Source organism: Heloderma suspectum, chromosome 2 (genome assembly GCF_057233095.1).
Source record: "Heloderma suspectum isolate Gila_16-S chromosome 2, 16-S_ref, whole genome shotgun sequence".
Classification (NCBI taxonomy): Eukaryota; Metazoa; Chordata; class Lepidosauria; order Squamata; family Helodermatidae; genus Heloderma; species Heloderma suspectum.
In genome coordinates this window covers 218,558,325-218,581,547 of record NC_139459.1, presented here as the reverse complement: position 1 = coordinate 218,581,547, position 23,223 = coordinate 218,558,325, and the positions used below count along the sequence as shown (strand labels likewise).

The following is a 23,223-nucleotide window of genomic DNA, read 5'->3' as shown; positions in this document are numbered from 1 at the left end:
TTCACCACCCATTACAGTCTCAGAGCCTAACTCACCTCAGCAACATTTCACTGAGCTCATGCTTATCTTCTGCTTGCACTTTCTGTGCATCCCCTCCCTTGCTCTCCCATGTGCTCCTCTGAGCAAGATCTTCACCTGTGACCCTTAACTCCAATGGCACCATACCAGATGGCACATGTGGCTAAGAAGAGGTTGACCATAAGCATGCAGCAAGTGAGCCTCTGCACCCGGGTAAAGCGGCTATTAGGAGGACGGCTCCAAATAGAAAGCCACAAGTGCTGGTCAGAAAACCCAAGGCGCATCTGTGCTGGGAAAATTCGGGAAAAGCATCTCAGTTCCTGTGGACCTGAAAACAATAACAGAAGCCATGATCACGTTCCCCTCCTCCTCCTCATTATTACCAGAAGCATCTCCATCCTGCTTAGCTATCCTTATTTCCTCTAATCAACATCACCATCCTCATAATTATTTAATTCATGGACTGATTTATGGTACTAGTTATGTTGTTAGTGATGTGTGGGACTTTTCATATATACAAAGTGATATACACTTAAGAACATCACCTGCAAAATGTGAAGTCAAGGTGAATCTCACAGAAACTTTCTTCTAAAAAGTAATGCCTGGAATTATTTTAAAAGTGTGTTTTTTGTTTTATTAAAAGGTCTAATTGTCTAATTAATTTTAATTAGAACCTACATTTGTATCAAAAGCTTTCCTAGCTTTCAGGGAAATGTGAAAAGTTTATGAAAATATTTAGCCAATCATACTAGAATGTTGGGAGAAAACAAAACAATGACACATCAGGGTGTTTTCAGGATTGGAACCTGTTACTGAGGAGCCCAGCTGCACTGTTGTTTTTGAGGTATGCCTCACACACCTTGACTCTAGGATCTCCATTTTTTAGAAAATGATGAGCACATGATAAATGCCTTGTGTACACAAGCCCTCTAGCCCTCACACAAATCCTAGGGACAGGAGTAGCTTTGTGGGGCAGGCTGAGGACTAAAGGTAGATAAGTTACAAGACACTAGGTAACAGAAGGAAGGATGCAGATGGACTGAGAAAGAGGAACCTAAGAGAAACAGGAGACAAAGAAGTAAGGAAAGAAGCCGCTAATAAGAAGGTGCTGTAAAGCAGAGCTGGCTTCAGGTTGAAGGAAGCCCTTGCAAGGTACCTCCCGAGGGCCCCCCCACAGTTGGTTCTTAGCCCATCCATGGGCTTACCTTGCAGAAGCATCTGGGTCTGCAAATCTGCCCACCACTTAAATTTCCCACAATGTCTTAGAGTGGTCCTACATCAGGTGCCCTGGAACACCAGGAAATTTAAAACGGTGGATGGCTTTGCAGACTCAGCGCTTCCATCTGATAAGCCTGCAGCCAGGGCGTGGGTGGGCCAAAACAGATGTCATCCCCAGTGGGATCTACCGGGGTGTTTGGGACCCAGCAGCTGCTCATAGGCGCAGGATGCTGACAGCGAAGAAACTTCTTCTCGTTTGAAGGAACTGCACAGTGCTTGAGGTCAGGAGGGGATGCACGTTATGTCTACTGTCACTATAGCATTTTAGCCTGGCAACCCTAAGGTGGCCAAGAAGGCCAAGAAGGATGGGCTAGAGAGGGCCAAAAGAAGGCTAGAGATGGGCTACTAGGGAACAGATCTCACATACTTATTTGAACCAACCAGCCAATTCTAAGGTGCAAGATTCTAATCCTATGTTAATAGTGGGGTTCTCATAGTTACCAGCACCAATGATAACCGCAGCTCTCAGGTCATGATTCCATTAGGCTAGAACTCACATGCTGCCAGGACCTCCTTTTCCACCATTCCCTCATTCTTTTCGTTTTCCACAGACAGCCAGTCCTCCACTAGGAAGAAGTACATATTGTCCGTCTGCTTGTCCCATACAATAACATGCTGCAGGTACCAAGAAGGGTCCAGACCTGATCATAAAGAAAGACAGTGAAGCAAACATCTCCCAAACAGCTAGCTGAATGGTGGTGGTTCAGGACTGACAATGACAGAAGACACTTCTTCACACCATGTGTAATCAGCCTATGGAAACCACTAGTGCAAGATTTGGTGATGGCTACTAAACCAGATGGTTCCCCTTTTAAGGGTTTGACAGATGCATGGGGGATAGGCCTACCAAGGGCTATTAGTTAATACAACTGCTAATTGAGGCAGTATGTCAGATGCTGGGAACAAAATCACTGGAGAAGGCTAGCACCATCATGCCCTGCTTGTGAGCATGCAAAGGTGCCTGGTTAGCTGCAGTTGGATATGTTACATGATTTATTCTGTTCACAGCAAATCTGTAAAACTAGGTTTTCTGGACTGCAGCCACTTGGCTTGTTGGCTTGCAATAAACAAAGTTCCTCAATTATGGGTCATACCAGTGTTATCATGCCAGATACGGATCTTCCAAATCTCTCCTAGGTTCACATCCGTTTCTACTTGGAAAATATCCTGGCTGTTTCTCTGGAATGCCCAGCCTTTGTCCAGGTGGCGAGAGCCACTTTTGTTCAGCCCATACAAGCTGATCCCTATATGGGCTGTGGTACCTTGAAGAGATGTGTGAGATAGCATAAGGTAATGTTCAGTTAAATGTCCCCACCAAAACAAAACACCCAGGAGTGAGGTAGAGTAGCTTTTGGTGGCTTGGTCCCCATCAGCAAGATTGTCTCAAGGTAGCTAACTCTGCTTCAGGATCTATTGGGACAGTGGTCCCAGCCTGCCTAATTTACCTCCCTCGGGCAAATGAAGGCAGATGGGCACGAACTCCTACCTGTCTCTATTAAACCGCTTGGAAAAGGGAAGCTTCTAGGCATATAGCTGACCCCCCTAAACCTCCCCACAGTCTCAAAGGCTCCATCTCTTCCCTTTTGCCAGCAACTTGGTATTGTAGCCCACAGGCCTCCCCCCTAAAAAGTAATTTGGCCATTGCACTGATACAGCAGAATCCCATGTTCAGATCATGTCTGGAAAAGACTGACTGGAAGGTCAACTCTATTTTCAAAGCTCAACATTACCTTGAAATCTTCTAGCCTTGGGGTGCTACTTTCAAGATCCTTCCAAACTCAAGAGCCAGTAGTGATGTCACACATGCTAAGGAGAATAACTTACTAACAGATCTCATTACCCTAAATTTATAAAGGAAACCTACCCGTTGACTAAAGATTTCCACATACATGAAGCCCAATTCTTCCAAAATAGTGTGTGTGTGCATGCACACACACTCATAGACCACCTTGAAATAACCACCCTTCTTTTTGTGTGTATGAAACTGACAATGCTTCCTCCCTTCACTTCTGCAGGAAATCCAACGGTTTCAAGGCAAAATGAGGTGAAGGTGATGAGAGGTTTCTCCAAATGAAGTGGCAGAAGGATGCCATTGTAGAGCTGGTAAAGATGGAGGGGTGGGGCAGGTAAATTAAGAAAGTCATCCAACCATAACTACAACCATACCATCCCCAACCATGTTCCAAACCACATCTCCAAAACAGTATTACATAATTTCAGATCTCACATGATTTCTCTACATTTCTCCAACAATCATAAACTCAGCAACAAAACAAAACAGGATGACACCTCAGGAAAAAGAGAATGCAACAATTTGGGAGAAAGGTCACCTGGATTTTCAGCTATGAGCAAAAGGTGTTAATATCGGGTTGAGGGAAAGGTCAATGTGGAAGCATCTTAAATTGCAACATGGACTGCCAGGCAACATCACAGCTCCCTATACCTGAGCCTCTTTTCCAACCAGTCTTCACCATCACCCAATACTTGTACCGTCCAGGCTGGCCACACCGAGGGATAATCCCCACCCGAGTGATGTCAATGTCATCCAGCTTGTGGGATATCAGTGCGACCGCCAGGTAGATGGAGAAGAGAACGCAGGAGGTGATCAGTGCCAATGGGCTCTGCCAGGAATGTGCCTTCTGAAAACAGAACACAGGCCAGGATTGATTGGGGGTGGTGGGGGTGGCAGGGCAAGGGAGAGGTTCTGCCACAGGCTAACCAACAGGGCACCAGTGGTGAACCTATAGCAATATGTAGTGATGGCCAGCATTTTAATCCCTGACCAGACTAAAGTCAGATATAGAAGAGAGTCACATAAAGACTTATGTCTGTGAGGGGCTCATTTAACTGGCTGAAGGTGTTTTTGTAGTGCATTTCACATTTAATTACTACATTTACACACCACACAATTCAGCAGGAGGAACACATTCAGCCCTATCATACCCCATCTTCTCTCAGTCCGTCCTTTGCCCGGCTGATCTCACATTACAGCTGAGTATATGAAGTTTCTTTCCCATCCAGGAACCTCATTCCTGGCCTAAAACATGCCACAAACAGGAGGAAAAGCTCTTTTCAGTGGTATATTGGTATACTGGTTAACACCAGTAGGTATTTACATTCCATTTGTTTTAAGGTGATACCCTTGAAGTCAGTATCACATTAAGGCAAATGAAATGCCATGATAGGAAGGGCAATCATCTTATCATGCCTCAAAGCCAAGAAAGCAAATGTTCCTTGATATAATGGAAATCAGGGTGCTGCTCAGAAAAGGCCCTGTCCCATGTTCCCATCAACTTCCAAAGAAGATAATAAACTACAGGCAGGTTCATATGGGAGGAGGTGGTCTTTCACATATCCTGGCCCCAAACCATTTAACAGGTTAATGTTAGCACTGTGGTGTTCACTGGCTGACAGGAATCTTACCCCCAACCACCTTCCCTCCACTTGCCTAACTGAAAACAGAAGCTCTTAACTCACCGGTGGCAGGAAGACAACACTGTGAGGAGGCAGAAAGAGGCTAGCCCCAAAGATGGTGAGATGCTCTGTCAGGCACCCGATCTCCTTGGGGCTGGTGGTGGCTGTTGGGGCCACTCCCTCTGTGCTCCACTGCATGCTAGGAAAATGGAAGTACTGGCAGAGGCTGGCAAAAACAGAGATGCGGGCGCTGATAACAGAGCAGCAGAAGTGACTAGTGATGTTGATATAATATTCCTGATGAGTCTCATTGAGCTGGTGGCTGGTGGAAGAGGTGAATAACTATGGAATTAGCTTGTATTTAGCACAAGTGACGAATGCACAGTAATGTCACCTATCCATTAAGTATATACAGGCACCTCTAATTGCAGCACTGTCGAAAGGACAGGCAATGTAAATCATCTCTGCAGCCAGGGTTTAATCACAGGGGAGGAGGGAGAGGGGGCACTGAACCAATAAAAATGGGTCTCCGTGCCCTTAGAAGAAATCCCAGGGTTGTATCGGCTCAGACACGGTCTGACCCTTGAAGTCAGTATCACATTCCGTGCTGTGCTCAGCATGCATCTGTCTGCACTAGAGATGTGCCATTATTGTGGGTAGGCTTTTACCAGTGCTTCACATGGATTCCCACTTGGGCTCTGTTGTGAACTTCAAAGTGATTACATCCCAAGGAACTGGGGTCTGCTGAAGAAGATTGCCTGGATGGACAAACACTCACAGAGGTGAAATTAAGAGGTTGACCTCCTTGCTGCGCCTTCCTTCCAGGCCATTAGAAAATATTATTTCCTCCTTCAAGGTATAGCGGAACTCATTGGGAGAAGGGGCGTTATGTCCATAAAGACAAAGAGAGGGCTCCTTCTCCTGGCTAGAGCCTAAGCCTGGGAACAGAGGAAAGGTTAGTTTGAGTAAGTTTGCAACAGCTAGAGAAAATCAGTGTTTCTATTTCCCTGATAAAAAGTAAGAAAACAGAGATGCAGGTCCAGAGGGGGGAGGGAGGGTGAAGTATCATTTTGGCTGAGAAGACAGACAATCCTTTGGGTAAAGGATCCCAGTGCTGCAGATGAGTCATTGTATTAAGCCCCCTGTGCCAGTTGCACTGCCTGCTTATTCACATTCTACTGCTTGGCTAGATTACTGCCAAGAACGGCACTGCCCATTAGACTCTGTATCTTATGCAAGCTGATAGAGATTCTCCCCTAAAACAGGGGGAGGAAACCTTTTTGGGTATGTGGGCACATTTGGCAATGTGAGAAGCTGTCCTGGGCACCACCACAAAATGGTTGCTCTGGGAGGCTTGGCAATGGACGAGTCACCTGCCCGAAAGACTGAGTACAAGGTAGAGGTGGGGTCTGAGCCCCAGCACAGTAAACAGTTCCTTGGAACCCACCACTTTCAGCACCAACAGAAACCTGTTTCACAGCGATCCCAGCTGCTGGGAAGAAAATGTGTGAATTTAAAAAAAAGAGTAGGAGGGGAGGGTACCTTAGCAGGCATCAAGAAAGGTGTCTGGGCTTCATTGGTGCCCACACATTGCCTACCTGCTCTGAGATAACTGGTTTCCATACCAGTCTAGCTGAAGTAACTACTTATAAACACCTATAAAGACAGAGATTTGTCTTCTGTCTTCCTTTTTCCTTTCACTTCTCTGACTTTTTTTTTTTTAAGCATTGCTTCTGATATCACTTTTTACAGATACACATCTTGAGATATGGTCTTAAGGGGCATGAATGGACACCTAAAACCTATAGATCCCAGTCAGTTGAATATACGTCACAGCTTTTACCATATGAAAATGGTAAGTAAAGATCACCATGCATTGATTTAACCGAATCAGAAATGAAAATTAGCAATCCAGTTTTAGGCTAGTCTTACTGAGGTGACATACCTGGGTCTGGGCTATACCACTTTAGATTATATATGGAGGCGAATATGATTGACATGCAAAAATATTCCCTGCACATAGAAAACTAGCATGTCAGGGAGAGATGAGTCTAGAACCTATCTTCCTAATGTATTGTCAACATTTTCTGTGAAGACCATTATTTTGAATGGAGAAGCAGTTAATAATGCCAGTCCCCACCTCCCATCTGAAGTGGCACAGCCCAGATACAGTTTGTCATCACAGTGAGACCTTAGTAAAGTCAGAAAAATACCAAATTCCTGAGTACCTCCAAGTGAGGGCATCCTATATGTCAAAGGCTATATTCATTTGGTTTCATATTCCTGTGCATCTGTATGCTTAAATTGGCATATATGTCTTAGGGCTTCTCCACATGGGGCTTTTATCCTGCAATTGAGATTGGTTTCTCATGGAAGTTTGCAGGTCCTTTACATGACATTGTCAACTTCCAGCACCTCTCCCATGGTTTCTGACCATTTCCATGGCTTAATTTGAAACGGAAATAATGAGCTAATAAAAACAAGCGGCTTGAATCGGTTTGGATTTGTCCACGTAAACAGAAAGTGGCGCTATAACAACAGTGCCATCTAGTGGCTGTATAATGAAACATATAGAACTCGCAGATATAGGGGGAAAAGTGAGGGGAGGGGAAATGCATATACAGGGCCGTTCTTAATCCCACAAAGAATCCGGAAGCAGAAGCCCCGGTAAAATCACGGGATGAAAAGCCTCTGTGTGGAGAAGCCCTTAGTGTTGTTAGTGACTTTCTCTGTATTCATGAATGCCACCAAAGGAGGCATGTGTGTGGTAGGGAGCCATTGATGGCGCATTCACCAAAATAGGAGCTGAGTCTGACTATGTACAAAGTCCAGTTGACATTGTCAGGTTAACATGAATAAACAGAAAGGTTGAGAAAATAATCACTAGTACCATATTTAGTGTATGGATGGGATGAGCTCTTGGCTCAACAGAAGACTATGGTTTTGGATGGGCCCCATTTTTTGTTGCTCAGCCATGGGCCATCCAAGGGCTATACTAAGAAACAAACTCTCAAGCCTAACCTACTTGAGCCTTCTCCACTGTCCCTGCCCCCTCCTGACGTTTCCTTGCCACACTTACCCTCCAGCACAGTGAGACTGACATGGACGTGTGTCCCTGTAGCATTGCTGCCTGACACCACTTTCACAGTAAAGTTAACTGACTCCTTCGGTGGGATGACTATCAGTGTCTGCGGCAAGTCCTGTGGCTTCTTCTGTCCTGCTGGCAATCGCATACTGATAGATCTCTCCTTGGGTAGGTTGGCAACTGAGATAGGTGCCCCTGCTGGAGTGGTGAAATCCAGAAATGCAAGCCGGGTGGAAATAGTGGTGTTGGTGTAGTAATGGAAAGGGAAGGGGTTGATGGCAAGGTCCATGGTGACCTGTACAACTTCCTGACTCTGTGCCAGCTGCTCCGCAAGTGTTCTGGGCACAGAGAAGAGACATTCCTCAGAGGGGATCATGCACAGCAAGTTGCCAGAGTCTGCCTTTTTCCCCTGGACATGGATCTCAGAGACAGCCAGTGACAGAGCCTCCTCATTCAGCACACGGGACTTCATCAAGGACTTAATCAGCACCTGCGTGAGACTGAAGGCTGATGAGGCCTGATTCCTGAGGCCTGGTATTCTTGACGGATGATGGTTCACCCCGGTGTGAAGACTTGTGTCTGTGGTAGTTAACATCCTCCCTGAGAACAACATTATACATGTCAGGGGACATGGTCCTTTAGACAGGGCCAGCCTAAGACATTTGCTGTCTGACACAAAAGACAATATGGCGCGCACGTGCGCACGCGCGCACACACACACACACTCACACACTTCATGTACAAAAGCTGACCAGACAGGCAGTTGAATTTTAATTCATCATTGGCGATGGGACACAGTCCTCCACTGCACCTGAGAGCAGCAGGCTAGCTTAGAGGGTGCAGCGCATGCTATATGGAACATACAGCATTGTCCTCCAACACCTTGCTACTGCCCCCCACCCAATATATGCTGCCTGAGGCAGTTGTCTAACTCTGTCTAATGGTAGGACTGGTCCTGCCTTTAACCACTCACTCCTATACCTGTTCTCACTATCTTTAAGTCTTGCTTAATTATCTGTGCACAGGGCACACTCAGCGCAGGGTTTCATTGTGTCTTCTCTGACATGCCTGCCAGGAAAGACAGTGTTTCCCTCTCTGTGCATAAATAGAAACCAGCCAGAAAAAGAAAAGGTTAAAGTTCTTTGAACAGTTCCCAGAAATCCACGTGCTAATATAGCAAGTAAAAACACCGTTTGGAGTTGTTGTCTTGTCCACTGTCTGCTGTTGCTATGTAATGTGATAATACGATTTAGGTATTTGACATTTTGGAGTCAACAGTTGGCACTGACAATGAAAAGTGACACGGATTCTTTCTTCTAATGGCATCATAAGAACAGGGAAAGTGGGGATAAGGGAGCGATAGAAGGAATTTCTTGTAAAAGACGTATCAGAAAAAAAAGTTCTTTGATTCTGAGGTCTTCTTAATGATTTGTAAATAAAAATAAAAAAAGTAAGGCCACTGTGTTCCCTTTGTGTAACATGAGTATTTGTATGCAACTTGTATTGTGGCCCTGAGGTCTTATTAACAAGACTAAATCCTTAGGATTGTGGTGCCATTAAAAAAAATCTAAATAAAAGGTGACAATAAGGTGTTTCACTTCAGAGAGCTGGCGTTAAGAGCTGGCTGGTCAGCTGGAAAGCCTGCTCCTTCTACAGCTTTCTCTACAGCTGCTCTAGGTTAGTATACAGGGGGAGAGGCAGAATCAGAGCTCCAGGTTCTCCAGCATAGGCCAACTGCCTCCGGTGTAACTGTGACAGCCGTCTGCCCATGTTACCTACCCAGGATTGCCAAGATGCTCTTGCCGGCAGAGGAAGGAGTTTCATGACCCTCTTTTGTTTCCTTATTGATCACTTCGATCATTTTCTTGGCAGCTTCCAGCATCTGGGTTCGAGATCCAAGGCTGAGCTCTTCTGGGAATGCCTGATGTTGGGGAAAGGGGCCTTGTTCACTGATTGCCCCAACAAAATTGCCCCAGCTTCCCTCTTCGAAAGAGTGAGCCTTCAACACCCCCCCACCCCGGACTCTGTTAGTCACCTTTCATCATTCAACACAAGGTGCTGGAGAAGCCAGTGGTTGTTCACACTCACTCTGCATGATATACTTTTCTCTTCTGTTTAAACCTTAAGGCAGAGGTGGGTAACTCATGGCCTTCCGGATGCTTTGGCCTGCTATTCCCATCAGCCCTAGCCAGCCCTGCCTTAAGGCTTCTGCTTAAACTTTAAGGAAAGAGAGAAAGATCCCGAGATGGATAATGAGATGTCAAAACCAACAGCCCAGCTCTACCATATATGTGTGTGTGTGTGTGTGTGTGTGTGTCGGGGGGGGGAGGTGTGTAATTAAAAAGCAGCAAATTGCCAGTTACTTAGCTTTCTCCCCCATTTTTTAGCTGCAGTATGAGTGCCATTTGGATTCTGTCTCAGGCCCCCAAACACTGTGGGCCTTCATTGCAACAGCCTATACAACCCTAACTGTATGATGATAAGCAGAGGGCAAGTCCTGATTAAGGCATGGGCTAACTGGTCTTTAATTTAGGACCCACTGTCTTAGGGGGCCCTCCAATGGTCTAGGCTCACCTCCAAAATGTCATGTATACGTTGACTCTTATAGTACAGTATTTTGTTTTTGCCATGTCTTATTATGTGCTCTCCTTCCTTTGTACTTACTGCCTATGTACACAAAAGCATGAGAAGGAGAGAGTGTCAGAATCAGAGCCCAGTGTCCAGAATTCAGCTGGGTGGGCATTCCAGACCCTTTTAAATAAGCAAACAGTTTCAAATGAACTATGCCTTGCCCTATGCAAACATTCACACTTAACATGAGGACATGAGCGGTTGGACCAGGGAAGTCATGTGACTTCAAGGGCAGGGCTTGAAGCATGGCCCCACAGTCCCTTCTACTCAAAGAGACCTCTTCGCACAATTAATGTGTGAAGCCAACTTCAGAATCTTTTGCTTCCAAGAAAGCACACAAGGTGATGTTTCACTAAGGTATGTAGTTTAAAAAACATCCGCATTGTTGCACATAACACAGGTTTCTTTGACTGTGTGTGTGTGTGTGTGTGTATGCAACACAAATTTCATGTGTGAGAGTCCAGATTTGGGGGTGGAGTAGAGGGGCCATTACAGTCTCCATCATGGCTTTGCTCTGTCCCTGATTGAGAGTCAGTAAAGAGAGACCTACCACACATGCCCTTAGCACTGCACTGAGCTGAGCAACATCCTTCACACTGGAAATATTCAGGGAGGTCAGGGCTGCGGTGACAGTGCTGCGGATGGAGATCCGGTCCCTCAACTCCTTCATGTCAGCCCCTCTTCTCAAGTCCTGATAAAGAGAAAGAAATCTCTCATGGGCAGGCATCCCTCCTAAGATAGCATACAACAACAAGCAAAAATGCATTGCCTAAACAGGAATAATGTTTGTATGTGTGCAAACGTAAAGGCTTCTCCTCCACCAAGTCCTTACTTTATTCAGCAGACTTATGAGAGCCAGGGAGTATGGAATCACCTCCTGTGGATTTCCTTGCCGTACCACGCCTTGCAGCTCTGACTGACTCTTGTCTTTCAACCAGCTGGTAATGGACTTAAATCCTGAAGGGAGGTCAGGCATGGTGAGAGTCAAGGTTCTGAAAGGGAAGGAAGACAGACAGTTGAGATTAGAAGTAATGGTTGGTGAGCTTCAAAATAAGCACAGGTGAACCCAAGTTAAAACTTTTGTGGTTCTTAAATGCGTGTAAACATGTGAGTAGTTAAACAAAAGGTCTTTGTAATCCCCTGAAGCGACAACTGCTAATATATTAGTCATCAAGGTATGTGCTCAGAGCTAGACAGAACTATTTTATAACTGAACCAAAAAGCCACTGTTTCCATGCCTTATTGTAATCTAAAGCCCTTATTTTAAAAAGTCTCTATACCCTTGTCATGGACGCTAAGCCCTCCCGCCGAGTAATGAGGCAGCAGAGACTCCCTGCACAATTCACAAACTCTTTATTCAGCTAATAGCACCTCTTCACCTCTGAAGCAACTACATAAGCTTAGAGCTGTTCTCTAGGCCTAATTTGCAAAGTAAGTCTGCTAAGAGAGCTACCGAAAGCTTTAGTTGCCTTTCAATTCCAGAAGGGTTTCCTGCTGTGCTCAGCTGGCTTTTTCTGAGCTCCTGCCTTCAGGGAGGATCCTCCCAACCCAGCTTCTAACCCTGCAGCCCATCTGGTGTGACACCTCCCACCTCCTCCTCTCAACTCCACCCACTTAACTCAGCAGCAAGTTCTGGCATCTGTCAATCCTGAAGCTCCCTCCCCCTCTGATAGAGCCTGGGTTTCCATAGAGAGGGGGGCAGATGGTCTCTGAGCCTGGCCCTCCTCCTTGAGAACTCCCTGGGAAAGTTCTTCACTGGCTTCTGGGGACTCTTGGGGAATTTCCTCCCCCACACCCTGTCTCTGCTGGGCTTCTTCTAACTCCGTCTCCAGATCTGAATCAGAGCCCAAAACCAAACCAGAGGGCCTGGGCTCAATCCTGACAACCCCCTTCTGTGACTCATGGGGGTTGCACCGTATTAATTTTTGCTTTCCTATAAGATGCTTAGTAATTTTCACGTAGCTTTGCTCGACAGAAGCAATGAGGTTATGTGGAACCAAAGATGTCACTCTTCAAGCAACCTACTTCTTCACCCAGCGCATAAACTATGGAATTCACTACCACAAGACGTGGTGATGGCTACCATTTTGGATGGCTTTAAAAGGGGATTGGACAAATTCCTGGAGAAGGCTATCAATGACTACTAGCCCTGATGGCTCTATGGTACCTCCAGTATCAGAGGCAGTAAGCCTATGTATACCAGTTGCTAGGGAACATGGGCAGGAGGGTGCTATTGCACTCATATCCTTCTTGTGAGTTTCCTGTGGGCAGCTGGTTGGCCACTGGACTAGATGGACCCTTGGTCTGATCCAGCAAGGCTCTTCTTATGTTCTCAGTAGTAGAAGGACTGTAGCTCTGGTAGAGTATGTGCTTTGCATGCAAACGGTCCCAGGTTCAATTCCTGGCATCTCCAGGTAGGGCTGGGAAAGACTCCTGTCTGAAACCACTTGCCAGTGTGCAGACAGTTCTGAGCTAATTGGGCCAATGATCTGACTTGGTATAAGACAGCTTCCTATGTCTTTCATGAGGAAGTCAGTGGAACTATGCTGCAACAAGCAATCAGGGAACGGTAACGCATAGCTGCAGTCCTAAACATAGTTGCCTAGAAATAAAGGCTGCCTGAGATCAATGGGGTTTACATTTGACTAAACGAGGTAAGGATTGGGCTGTAAGTGTGACTTGTATAGTCTGCCTTGTAAACATACCTTCTTCCTTGCAATGCATAAAAGCCATACTTGGAAATAAAAAGTTTTGCTACAATTAGTAAATAAGGTCATTAAGAGATTAATGCCATAGTAACCCTGTCACCATCAGAGGAACTATTCCAAAGACAGCAGCACAATGACTGCAGCTTTAACCTCTCTCCAGTTGACAGTGAGTCTTGCAAAGGCAACACTGTCTTCATTTTTGGGCTGGAGAGGGAACATGGCACAGCTCTAGTGCAAAAGATCTACTGCTAGGCCCATCCCCAAAGGATCATGCATTTACTGGTTCAATGCCAAAGTCTTTGCTCCCTGCAAATCCTCCAGCTCAACCAGAATACTGATACTAGACTGATGGCCAAGAGTGCCTGCTGGCAGGAAACTACTGAAGGAGGATTTGATTCCTCGATACAAGCAGAAGCGCCAACAATGGCTGCTGCGAGAGCAGGTTTCGGCAGTCAGGGTGTAGATCAGCTGTACAGGGCTGCTATCCTCATCCATCCAGCCTGAAAGAGAAAGAGCAGAAGATACAGGAGGAGGATAAGATTGGAGAGGTGTGAAAGTGTGCATGACTTCAGCTTGATCACATAAGCAGAGGGATCAACCCACCTATTTTCCTGACTGACCTCTCCTTTCAACATAGTTGCATACCATGCCCTGAGCCAAGAACAAACCCAAGCAGTGCAAGTCAATAGAATTTTTTTTTTACTTGATATCTAGTAGTCAAGCATTCCAGCTGACACACATGACCTGGGTCTGTGTATTCTGTTTTATTTATTTGTTTGTTCAATAGATTTTTAGACTGGCTTTGAGGATATATTATCTTCCCAAGACGGTTTACGATGATCAGTAAAACAATCCAATAAGATTACACGAAAACAATAACATGGGCAGAGCAATCCTACTTGGTGTGGTAGGGAGATCTGAAGGCAAAAGCAGGGCCGACGCCAAGGCTTGGCATAGTTGGGCACCTGGCGAGGGCCCACACCCCAGCAGGGGACCACTGACAAGAGCTCCTTGGAGTTGCTGCTCCTCTTCGTGGCAACCTGCTGTTCACCTGCCGCTAGCTCTGGCCCAGACAATGGTGGGGTGAGGAGGAACAGCAGCAGATGCCACGGCCTGCTTGCTCACTGGCTCTCTGCCTGCCAAGCAAGCGAGTGGTAGCAATGCTGAGAAAGAGGATGAGGAGCGGTGACAATAGCACTGAGAAAGTAGACTCGCTGCGTTAGGGGACCCATTGAGAGTGCCTTGCCCAAGGGCTTTCCAAAACCTAGAGCAGACGAACTGGGAGCAAAATACACCGGCCAGATGAACCGGAGGTTGCCACAGACGTTCACCCTAATGGCGAAGGGGGAAATCCATTGAGTTACTTACCCATGCACTGAAATCTAACTGGCGTCTCCAAGATATAGATGTTGTTTTCTGGTGTCAGAAAGCAGACCCCTCCCCTGGGTGGGTGGTTTGGGGTAAGAGTGATGCTGGATTCTCCCTGCAGCTGCCCTCTAGGCTGAGTAACTAACACTGTGAAAGCGTATTTCATTCCATCCTGCAGGACCCCTTGCCTGATCACCAAGTCACGGTTAGAGTCCCCCGTGGAAGTGGTCACATGGTCCAAGGTCAAAGGTTGGCCATCAGAACTCTGAGCTCTCCATTTGTACTGCAAGGATTAGAAGGGGTGTTTTCAGTGAGCCTGGATCATAGTAGCAAAATGACACATTTATTGCACAACATCACCTGTTGCCTTAGCCCTAGGAAGGAGGTGAGCAGAGCAGCCACTTTAAGAACAGGAGAGCTGACTTCCTGGAAAAGACTGTTAAATGAGTAGTTTGGTATTATGCAAATTTCTTTAAAAGTTTTAAAATAACAGCCGTGGGAGGGTCTGAACAGGATCTGGTCCATTGAGGGCGGGGGTAGTTTTTTTTAACCCTTCCCACCATGCTGCGATCCTGATGAAAACGTATCTCCCCTGAAGCTGCTATTTGGCATGGAAGGAGCCAATGGCAGCTTCCTTTCCATGCCAAATGGCACCTGTGGGTTGATTTTTATCAGGACTGCAACAAAGGAGTAACCCCAGACTCCACAGCCCTGCTCCCCCCTCTATTTAAAGTTTTTAAAAGGATCATGTGATGCCAAGCTATGCTTTCAACATAATGTGTCATTTGGCCCTAAGGTCCATTTAGTCCAGTATTCTGTTTCCAACTGTGGCCAGCCAGGTGCCTGTGGGTGCTCACAAGCAGAGCATGAAGGAGATGGCCTTCCTCTGTTGCTTGTCCCCAGCATATAAAGGTAATAGATTGGGAGTGGTAGAAAGAATAGGAAGAGCTGAAGCACTTGGTGATGACAGCACCTCTCCAAATGTTGTGGGGTGTTTAAAATAGATCACACTTCTTGGGTCATCATCTCCTCCTTCTAAATGGCTAGAGCAGCCTTCCCCAACCTGATGCTCTCCAGCTGTATTGGACTGCAACTCCCATCACCCTCAGCTAGCATGGTCAATGGCCATACTGGGTGGGAATGATGGGAATTGCAGTCCAAGACAGCTGCAGAGCATTGCATTGGGGAAGGCTGAGCTAGAGACTGGTGTTCCTGCCAAGGACAGCTAAGTCCATGTGGCTCTACAGCCCTGGAAGTGGAAGAGATGATCTCACCAGTGTTCTACTGTCACAGTCTTTGCATTGTCCAGACAGTGTGACATGGATGCTGCTGCTGACCTCATAGCTTGACAAAGCATTGCAGGAATGGCACTCCAGGGTCACGGGCAGGATTTGGCTAGATTCAATCGAAACCTGCTGGTGGACATCAGACTCAATGTTAAAGTCAACCCCAAACCAAGACACAGTGTGACTAGTTGGTAGAAATGGAGCAACACTCGCAAGCAAAAGAAGAGTACGACGTTCTGTAAGCCACAGTTTGATGCAATGCAGGAGTCCCTGGTGGCTCTCTCAGGCAACATGGTAGAACTGCAGTGAATTATCCATCACAGTGTGAACAAAAGCCAGTAGTGCCTAGGGGTTCATCCATACTGTGCTCACCCTACACTTGGTCCTGGCTGGGCTTTCTAACTCCATATCAAGCATATTTGCACTTGAACATTATTTAGCAGGGCTTAATGTTTTTCATGTCATTCGGCACCCCTAGATCCATTGGCCTGTTTATCAGAGACAACAGAAGATGCCATTCATTCTTCTCTATGAATTTGATCCAGGAGGACAGGAACTAACTGTGCAAATCACGATGGAATTCAATGGTGTAAACAGCAAAGCAAGGGTGCAGAACCTCAGGCCCTGGGGGCCAAATCAAATCCTCCAGGGTTCCCAATCAAGCTCTCCAGGGTTCCCTGGAAGGCCCCACCTCTTTTCCCCAACCACCAATCAGTTGATGGTTTCCTGGCTTTGGGACAGTTTTCCCCCTCCATTTTAAAAAGTTGAAATGCCTCCCCTAAGGCTTAGTGACTGGCAGTAAGATCTTTAAGCTAAAATAGGCTGGTATTTTTGGTATTTTGACCCTGCCCACCACTGGAATGCACCTCCCAAGAGCTTCTCCGAAATGAAAACCCTCAGACTGACAAAGGTTCTACTTCTGCACCCCTGTAATAAAGACTTGCAGTAAGTACATCAATCGGGCGTTGTGGCAACAAGTCAAAATCCTCACCACTGCACTCACCTGGGGGAAAGAGAGGAGAACCAGCACGTCCCTGGCAAACACAGTGGAAGAATGCTGCCCTCTGGAAGAGGTGAGCATATTCTGAAGCAACTAGGGTTGCCTCTACCTCACAGAGAGATCGGACACTGAGGGTGCTTCCAGATAGGGAGCTCCTAGCGCTACCAATCAAAGGGCATTGTGCTAGTCTGCCTTTCCTTCCTTAATGGGCTTTTTTTATAGTAACAAAGAAGATGGAAGAAGTGTGGGAAAACATGGGAGGGTTACAAATGGAAGCCAATGCTAACTGGGCCCCCTGTAAAATTCCATGAATGAGACAGGGCAATTGAACAATAAAAGCCTCATGTGGAAGCACCCTGAATCTTTATTAGGATTTGGCTCAAGACTTTATAAGACCTGAGACCAGTGTTGGGGCTGCTGCTTGGCGATTTACATAACAAGAAAAAGCATGTCAACGGCTAATTTGGTCCTAAGAGGCAGAAACCATGGGATGAGTTGAGGACTTATTTTCTTTACCACATATTCCACATGTGAATGTACACACACATCCCTGGCTTTCAAACTGAGTTGTTTAAATGAAGGATCAGGGTGTTGTGCCATCTCCCCAAGAGGAAGTATTTTAAGATGACCAGCTTAAAGAAGCATCTGTATAATGCGGCAAAGAATGGTGGCTATGTGAGAATAACAAAGGTAATAAAGCCATGCTCACCGTCTGTGCTACACACGCAGGATCTTTACCGGGCTTCTTTACAGTAAGGTTGAAGCGGTAAGTCCACCCTGGATTCAGCATGGAGTGTGGGACGATCACTCTGTCCATGCCTACCATGCAAGGAAAGCCACACAGAGCTATGGACATATTTGGTGCCTGTAACAGAGAGAAATCCAATTGATGTCCTGTGGGGTTTGGAACATAGGAAGCTGCCTTATACTGAGTCAGATCATTGATCCATCTAGCCCAGTACTGTTGACACCAACTGGCAACAATGGCTCTCCAGGGTTTCAGGCAGGATTCTTTTCTAGTCCTGCATGGGGATGCCAGAGATTGAACCTGGGGCCTTCTACATGCGAAGCAGGTGCTCTACCACTAGCCACGGTCCCTCTCATGCTTCTGCTCTGATGCCAGAGGCAAAGAAGTAAGTGTAAGGGCACTGATCATATATTCTGAGACAACAGGACTTTGAAATATGTATATGACGGAGGTATAAAGTTTTGAGCTGAGCCTGAATTTATGTGACTTCTTTCAGGGAAGCATGCAGCCTAACCTCCCAGCTTCTTGATCCCCAGAATAAAGGTCTTCTTCCTATGCTTTCCCAAATCATAGGATCTAAAGGCTGTGTTAAGGAGAAGCTCAATCTTCTCCTGCAATACGGTGAAGGGCAACACTCTCCTGGTGTAACAGCCTTTAAATGACAGCAGGAGGGAAAAAAACTAGGTTCAGGTGTGTCTCTTACACATGTCCTGATGATGCAGCAGGATACAGAATTATGCCTGCAATTCCTACAGCAATTTGCTTTGTGTACGTCTATCACAAAGAGAGGAGAGCACACGTTTTTGGTCCTATGTATTCTCTACCTCTTCTCCTGGGAATGAGATGCAGGCAGTTCAAGGGCACCTCTTTAATCTTTTCTGACAGGACTTGGCTTGGGAGCAGAAACTAAGAGAAATGGGATATGCCAAGAGCATGCTTAGATGAGCTGGTTAGTCCCATATGCCTGCAACACCTGATAACAGCTGTTAAAAGCTTCATATAAAGGAGAACCCACCTTTTTAGGTAACCCATCTCATTAGTTAATTACCTTGAATGACCAAACCATGTGCCTTATTGCTGCCATTTGAGATTCTCTTATTACCTCCAGTTCACAGTCCCACTGGTATGCCAAGGAGTCTCTATCCACTGCCATATCAGGATCATATGATTTGCTTCCATCTAGAACCAGATCCTGCTTAGCTGTCCATCTCCTCCAGGTTCCTCCTTGGATGATGGGAATGAGCTTGCTGGAAAGCACAGTGAAGCTGTTGGAAACCATCCGGGCCAGAGGAGTGTACTCCAAAGAGACAGTGAAGCGTAAGCAGTGGAGACCAGCATCCAGAGACAGCTTGGGGAGCACAAGGCGAGGGGTTAGCATATCTACATGAGGTAATGAAACCAGATTGGTCTTGGACAGATGATCACAGCTGGGGGTGTGGAATACCTCCCAGCAATACAAGGCCCGGTAAGCTGTACATCTTTTCAAGTCCACGTCGGCCTCAAAGTAGCTAGTGTAGGATTTGGAGATCATGGAGAGAGGATCCACCAACTTCACAGTGGGGCTTTCACAGACCAGCTGCTGCACAGTTACTTTTGATTGTGCTAGGACAAAACTGACATTATTGTAGACTCTCACCTCTACCACGAAATCACCAGCTTGGTGATATTTGTGAAATGCTCTCCAGTCTCCTTCACCAGCAAAGGTCTCATCTGAATCCCCAAACTTCCATTCCATGTGAAGATTGCTGCCACCAGCCACCATCACCTCAAATGCCACCGTTTGATTGACAAATGTCCTAGTGCCATTGCTGGACAGAGTAGCAGCCATTACTGGCATCTGTACAGTCCTTATCACTGTAAGAGTGTCTACACAGAAAGGGTTGCGGGCCTCTATCAGAATGGTCAAGTTGTCCTTACCAGAAGGTGTATATGTAACCTGCTGGCCTGTGACATTATAGTCAGGAAGCCCAGGGAGTTGAAAGGTCCAAGAGAAGGTCATATTTTCTCCAGCTTGCACCGCTGCTTTGAGTTTAAGTCCCCTGTTAGCTTCCAAGATGGATGGGCAATCATTCAGGAGATGCAGTCCCCTCACCTTCTCCAAGACCTTCACCATGACAGTGGCTGTCTGATTACTAATGTTGTTGTAAGCAGACGCTAGCACCTGGTGGTAGCCTGTCACTGGAAAAGAAGACCGAAAGATCCCTCCAGGGCTATCCACATGAATCCCCAGTGATGGGAAGGAGAGGGCAAAGGTCACTCTTGTTCCCTTCAAAACATGCAACATAAAAGTGACCTCATCATCTGTGCATACCATCCACTTGTCCACTGTCACAGCCAACCCAACCACAGGGTCTTGGATGGAGATGGTATCCAGAGCTGTGCTCTCACTGACATTATTCCAGACCCGCAGAAATACTTTGTAGTCTCCAAACTGCTCAAATTCATATGAGATATTCTGCCCATGGAAGAAGATCAGTTTCTGCCCTTCCTCCCTCTGCATCTGCCATTCCCATGCAGTATCAGAGCCTGCAGCCACCATACCCAAAAGCTCTACAGAGGTGCCCAACTCCAAGAAGAAAGGCCGCATCGTTCCTACCATGCTGAAATTTGCTCCAGAAACAGGTTCTTGCACTCTGAGTACCGTGGAGCCATTGCTGGATCCTAGAGCATTGTAGACAGTGACAAAAACCAGCTTAGAGCCCAGAGTAGCATAGACATAAGAAAGTGAGGGTGTGGTGGTAAGCAGGAAATGTATATCCGCCTCCATCTTCCATAAGTAATGGAGATCGGTCCCAGACATCACTGAGATATTCAGAGTCACTGCTTTTCCCACCGCTACACTTTCAGTGGCTGACTGAACCTTCACACCACAAACTCTCTCCAAGACCTCCAGGGTAAGATTAGTGGTGACTTCACCCAGTGCATTCCCAGCTTTCATCTCCACCATGAGCTCCCCACTTGTATTGGGGTAGAATAAGAATAACTGTCCTTTAGCAGTAACCAATGGATGCTTTCCCTGCAAAACAGCCCATCGGAAGGTGACATTGGAGCCCTGAGTGACCTCACTCAAGAGAGAGAAGGGCTCAGCAACGGCCACATACGTGTCCTGCACCACATGTTCACTGCGGATCTGCGCCCCTTGGATTCTAGTCTGGACTTCTATAGTGACATTTGCCTTCTCCATGCTCACTGCATTCTCAGCCATGGCAAATACCACAAAGGTGCCAGAGGTGGAGAAAGTGTGAGTGAAAATAGAAACTCCCTCCTGGAATCCAGTTATTTCACCAACAGCCCAGTGATAGTGAACATGATTTCCTGCTGCTAAAGATGCCCTGAAGGTGACTTCCTGTCCAGCCTCACCCACTGGCTGCTCAGCATGTAGAGTCAATCGCTGAACTGGAATGAGCACCACCATGGTGAGTGTAGCCATCCTATGACTAACCAGGTTCTCACCCACAACTATGATGGTAACATCTCCAGCTTTCTGATAGGTGTGGGAGGCCCTTTGACCCACCTGATGAGGGGAGGTATCTCCAAAATCCCACCTAAATGTGGCATTAATGTCCTGGCTGACGTCAGCCACAAAGAGGTAGGGAATGCCCACAGCTAGAAAGAAGCCTGTTTCACCACTGTGGTGAATGGAAATGGTACTAATTGCCCGCTCTGCTGTGACCGTCACTGAGGCATTTTGCTGGCTTACCATGTTCCACACAGTCACTGTGACCACATACAACCCAGCCTCCAGGTATGCAAAAGTGATTTCTGGAGTTTTGGAAGGCACTGGGTCTTCACCAACACCAAAATCCCAGTGGTAATTGTACTGGTGCTGAGGGCCTGGTACTGGTTCCACTTCAGCCACGAAGGAAAGTGGTTCCCCTAACGCTACAGCAGACATGGGAGCCAATAGCTTAACTGAGCTGATTCTGTCTTCTACGCAAATGGCTCGCTGATGAGAGGCACTGCTCACTGTGCCATAGACAGTCAGATTCAGCTGGTAATTCCCAGCTGCTGTGTAGCTGTGAAGGACTGTGGGATCTCCATGACGAACAGAAGGAGGGCTACCGTCTTGGAAATCCCAGCAGAACATAATCCCTTTCCCTGAGCCTGTTACAACAGCTTGGAGCAGGGTCAGCTCCCCACTGGACAGACAGCTAGAAGCCAGGATGGAGGTAATCTTAAGTTTGTAAATGTCAGCTATGGTGGATGCAGTGGTAGAGGCAGTAGCAGAATGAACTGTCACAGTCACCATGTGTTTTCCTTCTTTGCCAAAAATATGGGAAACAACACCATGTGACAGATTGCTGTAGATGGACCCATCTCCCATGTCAAAAGACCATCTGACATCTGTGCCAGAGTTCAGTGTAGCATTAACAACTGTGACTGAACCTAGTTCACTGGGCCCACTACATTCTACATGCAGGCCCATAATTCCTTCACCAATGGACAGAGATACCTCTGATGTTATGTCACTGAGATTGTTATAGACTCTTAGGGTCACATTATAAATTCCACTCTTTTCAAAGGAATAGCACACAGTAGAATTTGGTCCCTCCTGGACAGGTGACCCATCATTGAAGTCCCAGGAATACCAGATGCCATAGAGGGAAGGAGAAACCATGGCCTCAAACAGAATAGCCTCATTAATCACAGGGGATGCTGGATTGGTCAGTATCGTCACTGTGATTACAGGGATGACAGCACGGACTCTGGCCACCTCGTGGACTTGCTCATATTTGTTGAAAGCTTCAGCTCTGACAGTGTAGTCACCTACAGAAACAAAGATGTGGGATGTCAGCCAGAAGGGATCACTTTTCCAGAAACTGGATTCCTCCCCCCCTGAATTTTTTAGTTTTATTACCGATAGCAATGATTCTTACTATTAATCATCACATTTATATCCCACCTTTCTGCAGTAGTCATTCAAGGCAGCTGATAAAACAAGTCAATACGATATAAGAAATTATCAAGGAAACAAAAACACCATATAACAATAAATAAAAGCAGATAAAACAACATGGCAGGATAAAAGGAGCGGTCAATAAAAAACAGCAGCAGGGAATCATCTCAACAGGCCCATAGCCTGTGTAAACAGGAAGGAGTTTACCTGTCGATGAAAGGCCTACAGAAAGAGGGCTGGCAACCTTCCTATGAAGGAACTTCCAAAGCCTAGGCACAGCCATTGAGAAAGCTCTTTGTCATGTACCCACCAAATGAACCTGATATTGGTGATATTGAGGACCACCAAAACAGTGTGGCAAGTAGTTGACAAGGCCTCCTAGCCCAAACTGTTTATGGGGATGGGGCTTATCGAGGATGTTATTTGACTACCCCAGGTCACTAGACCAGTTTACACTCTCATTGGATGCTTTCAGAAACCACAACAAGAACCACAAATTATGCAGTCGAGTTTCCCGCATTTGGGGAAATCACAGGGGTCAGCACATCTGGAGTGCAATGGATGAGCCTCACCCTGGGAAAACGTCCTATACAGTGTGATAGAGCTACTTCCTGACTTTACAACAAAACATATTCGCTTTTCCTCCCCACTCACATATATTTTCTGTCTTGGTCCCAATTGTCTATACTGCTTTTGCCTTATATAAATGTTTCTATAAAAAAATAATAACGACATGCTAATTACTAAGTTTTCCCATGCTATTTTTTAAATCCTTTGAGCCCCCTCCCCA

The 23,223-nt window shown here is 46.4% G+C and overlaps 1 protein-coding gene across 1 annotated transcript in view; it reads right to left on the bottom strand.

Moving 5' to 3' along the window:
- Positions 1 to 23,223, bottom strand: part of LOC146354031 (polycystin-1-like) — an 84,342-nt gene that overhangs the window by 18,420 nt on the left and 42,699 nt on the right. The window contains exons 17-31 of the mRNA XM_084829779.1: positions 18,639 to 22,303; positions 17,498 to 17,653; positions 15,777 to 15,914; positions 14,503 to 14,785; positions 13,415 to 13,634; positions 11,259 to 11,418; positions 10,977 to 11,117; positions 9,575 to 9,716; positions 7,790 to 8,395; positions 5,489 to 5,648; positions 4,774 to 5,032; positions 3,740 to 3,935; positions 2,391 to 2,558; positions 1,794 to 1,937; positions 136 to 346 (exon numbers count right to left, since the gene is read on the bottom strand). Coding sequence (XP_084685905.1) covers positions 136 to 346; positions 1,794 to 1,937; positions 2,391 to 2,558; positions 3,740 to 3,935; positions 4,774 to 5,032; positions 5,489 to 5,648; positions 7,790 to 8,395; positions 9,575 to 9,716; positions 10,977 to 11,117; positions 11,259 to 11,418; positions 13,415 to 13,634; positions 14,503 to 14,785; positions 15,777 to 15,914; positions 17,498 to 17,653; positions 18,639 to 22,303 — 6,649 coding nt within the window. The remainder of the gene's footprint in view (positions 1 to 135; positions 347 to 1,793; positions 1,938 to 2,390; positions 2,559 to 3,739; positions 3,936 to 4,773; positions 5,033 to 5,488; positions 5,649 to 7,789; positions 8,396 to 9,574; positions 9,717 to 10,976; positions 11,118 to 11,258; positions 11,419 to 13,414; positions 13,635 to 14,502; positions 14,786 to 15,776; positions 15,915 to 17,497; positions 17,654 to 18,638; positions 22,304 to 23,223) is intronic.